This window comes from Phalaenopsis equestris, unplaced genomic scaffold (assembly GCF_001263595.1).
Source record: "Phalaenopsis equestris unplaced genomic scaffold, ASM126359v1 Scaffold000001, whole genome shotgun sequence".
NCBI classification, from domain to species: Eukaryota; Viridiplantae; Streptophyta; class Magnoliopsida; order Asparagales; family Orchidaceae; genus Phalaenopsis; species Phalaenopsis equestris.
The window spans coordinates 121,620-125,902 of NW_018164443.1; the positions used below are offsets into that span (position 1 = coordinate 121,620).

At 33.6% G+C, this 4,283-nt stretch overlaps 2 protein-coding genes across 3 annotated transcripts in view; one reads left to right on the plus strand and one right to left on the minus strand.

The window, feature by feature from the left end:
- Positions 1-230, plus strand: part of LOC110022458 (protein PLASTID MOVEMENT IMPAIRED 1-like) — a 4,065-nt gene extending 3,835 nt beyond the window's left edge. The window contains exon 3 of the mRNA XM_020721799.1: positions 227-230. Within this exon, the coding sequence (XP_020577458.1) occupies positions 227-230 (4 nt within the window). The remainder of the gene's footprint in view (positions 1-226) is intronic.
- The window catches only part of LOC110018701 (persulfide dioxygenase ETHE1 homolog, mitochondrial-like), a 21,153-nt gene continuing 17,089 nt past the window's right edge, over positions 220-4,283 (minus strand). For both annotated transcript variants that reach the window (XM_020716141.1, XM_020716215.1), the window contains exons 5-8: positions 1,672-1,713; positions 1,518-1,577; positions 1,247-1,300; positions 220-379 (exon numbers count right to left, since the gene is read on the minus strand). In XM_020716141.1, the coding sequence (XP_020571800.1) occupies positions 347-379; positions 1,247-1,300; positions 1,518-1,577; positions 1,672-1,713 (189 nt within the window). In that variant the 3' untranslated portion in view covers positions 220-346. The remainder of the gene's footprint in view (positions 380-1,246; positions 1,301-1,517; positions 1,578-1,671; positions 1,714-4,283) is intronic.

The window sequence follows — 4,283 nt, forward strand, 5'->3', positions numbered from 1 at the left end:
TATATATATAATCAAATAAAAAATAAAAGAGAGCAAAAATTGAGTAAAAGGAAACAGTTAGCTACAAAATAAAAGAGGCATTTACACACATGCCACAAAATTTCTATGTATTTACATATCTAACACCTATACTTGTTACATTTATGGCATCCAAAATCTTTCTTATAACATCAAAAAAATCATTATTTTAAATTATAAAAAGTGAAATACACCTCTTCGTGTAAAGGTAAGGTGGCATAGAAGTAAGAAATTGAAGTTTAGGTGTTAGATATGTAAATACATAAGAATGAAGTGGTATGCATGTAATTCTTCCAGATAAAAAGCATGGAATATAATTTGGCGCAGTTTACTTACTTTCCATGATGCTCTTGAATGTTTCCTGCAAGAATGAGATTACAAACATAAATTTATTAGGAATTTCTATGTAGTATGCTATCACAGCTCAGCAAAAATTAAGAATATAAGCACTGATTTGTAAAAAGCAGCTGTTATTGGACAATTAGAACAGTTGATTTGAGATAGGAGATGGGAGATGGCGAAATAAAGGAGTATAGATGTTGGAAAATCTGCAAAATTTATTTCAAACAAAGAGAAAAAGAAGAGCACTGCACAAAATCGCATAATAATTTTAGGATAATTACATACAGACCACACAAAATGTTGATATTTACAAATTAATCACCCGAGTGATTTTTTGAACTATCAAACCGATGTATTTATGTTTGCCACAATCAAACTATTTAGAATTTGATAAAAATGAAAAATATGTGTTGTGATTTTAACATGAATTTTGATATTTGATATTTGAGCTATTAAATGAGTATCAAAAGTTGCATAATTTTGCATGCAATAAAAAAAGCCAACTCATATATTACAAAAATAGCATTCGTGTCCTTTTATTCATCGAGTTTATAAAAGTATTAATTTAGTCAACATATTATTTTAATATGAGCTGAAATAATTCCCACAGAGGACTATTTCAACCTCTATTAATAGAGTCTGAAGACTAATTTGACATTTTTATAGACTCTCAAACTAGAATCACTCCATGTAACAAGTTACAGGACTATTTTGACACACTACACTTTTTTTAAACTATCAAATTGAAGTATCTTTGCGTGGGTCAATCAAACTATTAGCAATTTGATAAAAACGAAAAAATAAGGGTCGGGTTGTTATTGCGAACTTCGATGTCCAAGCGAGAATTTCAAAAGTAGTTTTACAAATAACAATGCTTCGAGATTACCTCATCCTTCGTCAAGCGAGGATTGTACAGCATCTCCTCCCCAACAGTAGAAACCTGAGGGTACATAGCTAACAACTAAACATTAATTTTTACATCCATGACACCTTATCTATGCATGCAAAGGTGTTCTTCATTTTTGGTATTTTTTATGTGATGTGAAAGATTAGAGTGGTATAAATGTAAAGAGTAAAATTTAGGTGCTAGATATGTAAAAACATAAGAATTGGGTAGTATGTATTTTGTGAAAAAGAATGAAAAAAATGTTTCTTACGGTGAAGCCCTTATAGTCATGAGCAGGATAGAGAAGTGTGTCGTTGGGCAATGTGAATATCTGCTCATAAAGAAGGTAAATAGTAAAAAATGCAATTTGCAGGATATGTTGAGAAGATCTAGAGATAATACTAAGATTTATTTGATCTGCTTGCCTGCGAGTGGACCGACTGGTAGAGCTGACGAGAACTTCCTCCCTGTAAAATTGATAAATTAGATTATTAACCTAACACAAAAATAAGAATATGGAAGCTAAAAGAAAATCAGGCTTTCTAAATTTGAGTTCTTTTCATCCATGGAAGATAAATTAAGGTATGAACGATAAGCAGGCAAAGTTTGACCCTTTTCAAGGGGCATTTACATGCATAACACCCAAGTCCTATGTATTTACATATCTAACACCTAAATTTTACTTTTTACATCTATGCCGCCTAAATATTTCATATCACTTTAAAGTTACCATCATTTTAACTTTTAAAAAGTGAAATACACCTTTTATTGGTAAGGTGACATGTATGTAAATTTGAAAGTTTATGTGTTAGTAATATGATCTGAAACAAAAAATCAACACAATTTTTCACATAAACTAGGGCAAAACAGATTTCTTATTTCAATAATTCAAACAACACAATAAAAATACTACGATAAGCACCTAAGATTAGACAAATAGTTGATCTTTCTCAATTCATACAATTCAAGAGGTCGAAAATCTCTCCCAAAACCTTAACCTAAGACTCACAACTCAATCCCATGCATAAAAACTAACCCTAAACATAATAAGTCTATTTATACCCAACAATAATAATAATAAAAGACTAAATTGCCCTTCATGCATAAGCATAAAAACTAACCCTAAACATAATAAGTCTATTTATACCCAACAATAATAATAATAAAAGACTAAATTGCCCTTAGGAATATAAAAGACAAACTTGCCCTTATACTAGACATAGACATAACTATACTCCAACCTCCAAAAGACACATTGTCCTCAAGATGGGAAACAATTAGACAGTTGCTTGATCAAGTCAAGCGACTTCCACCAGGCGTCATTATTTGACCATCTTTTCCATTTAAGCAGGAATTCATGATGACTCACAGGAGTTCGAAATGTAATCTTATGCACATCCTGTGGTCACATTTGAATCGATTGGTGGTCTGATTTCCAATCAATCTTAGAGAATATCATAGCCCCCAAACAACTTATCACGTGGCTTATAGATCACCATAATCTATTTTAACTCTGTTTCATGTGTCTCTTCCATCTTTATCAACTTCAATCCTGATTGCTTTTGTTTGATCAACTCATTTGAATGTTGTACTATTTCTTCAAAATGTTGCGGCTTGAGTTTAGATCACCATAATCTATTTTAACTCTGTTTCATGTCTCTTGCATCTTTATCAACTTCAATCCTGGTTGCTTTTGTTTGATCAACCCATTTGAATGTTGTATTATTTCTTCAAAATGTTGCGGCTTGAGTCCGCTCTGGGTTTCCTCGCTCAATACCATAGCTTCCGATCCGCTGTGGCGTTGCCCTCATTTCACGCGAATCCTTTAGGTTGATGTTGTTGGAATCCATTCCCGACATTGTGTCTCAACCTCGTGACAGGGTAGAGCCGGTTTTGTGTGAAACTCCATTAACTTCTTCATCATTTCTTACATTTCCCTTATGCTCTCGAATCCATCCTCCATTCAACTCTCTATGGAAGAAAACATATTCTATGGTGACGAATATTTCTTCCATCTCAGATCTTTCTCTAATTTCTCCTCCAAGCATCTACTTTCTTTACTAACATTGCTTCTTGTAGGGTTTCGAAACTCGTGATCCTGTGGTTGGCTTCCCAACTAGCTTGAATCACAACTGTATCGCGTGGTTCGGTCACGAAGGTGGAACCCTGCACATTTTGATTTTTTTGTTGGCTTCCCAACTAGCTCGAATTACGATTGTATTGCAAGGTTTGGTCATGATGGTGGAACCATGTACGTGGAGATTCTGTTGTTGGCTTCCTTGCCAGCTTGAATCTTGACTGTATCGCGAGGTTTTGTCATGAAGGCACGAAACTTCTTTTTCATCGCAATGTCGTCGTTGGCTTCCCAACTATCTCGAATCGTGACTGCATCGGGAGGTTTTTTCTCGGACGACGTAGTGCGACGGAATCTATTTGTCGCGATCCCGTCTTAAGCTTCCTAGCTAGCTCGAATTGTGATTGTATTGCGAGGTTTGGTCACAAAGGTGGCTTGAGGAACATTGTGAATCACGAGAGGTTTGGTTAGAATCTGATACCATTTTTATAGAAACTTTCCCAAAAATTGGGACAAAATAAAATATTTTTTTACTAGCACAAAACAACACAACCCAATTACATAAAAGATAAGCACCTATAATTTGAGAGGTAGTCGATCTTTCCCAAACTCTAAACCTAAAATTTACGACAACAAAATCACACATATTACATAACCCTAAACATATTAAGCCCTATTTATACTGCATAATGATAATTAACAAATGACTAAATTGCTCTTTTAGTCTAACATAAATTTTCAAACTATTTTGGCGGGCTTGGCATCGACTTAGTGAAGCATGAGGCGGATGGTGCCGTAGATGCCAGTGTAAGAGTTAGTTATTAATAAAATAAAATATTAACTTCATATAGTTTGAAAAAGCGGAAAACATACAAGTATTTTAATAAGCTTTTGCCCTTTCTTCTAACTAAAAGTATGATACCTTGTGCAAATTCCCAACTATATATATATATATATATATAT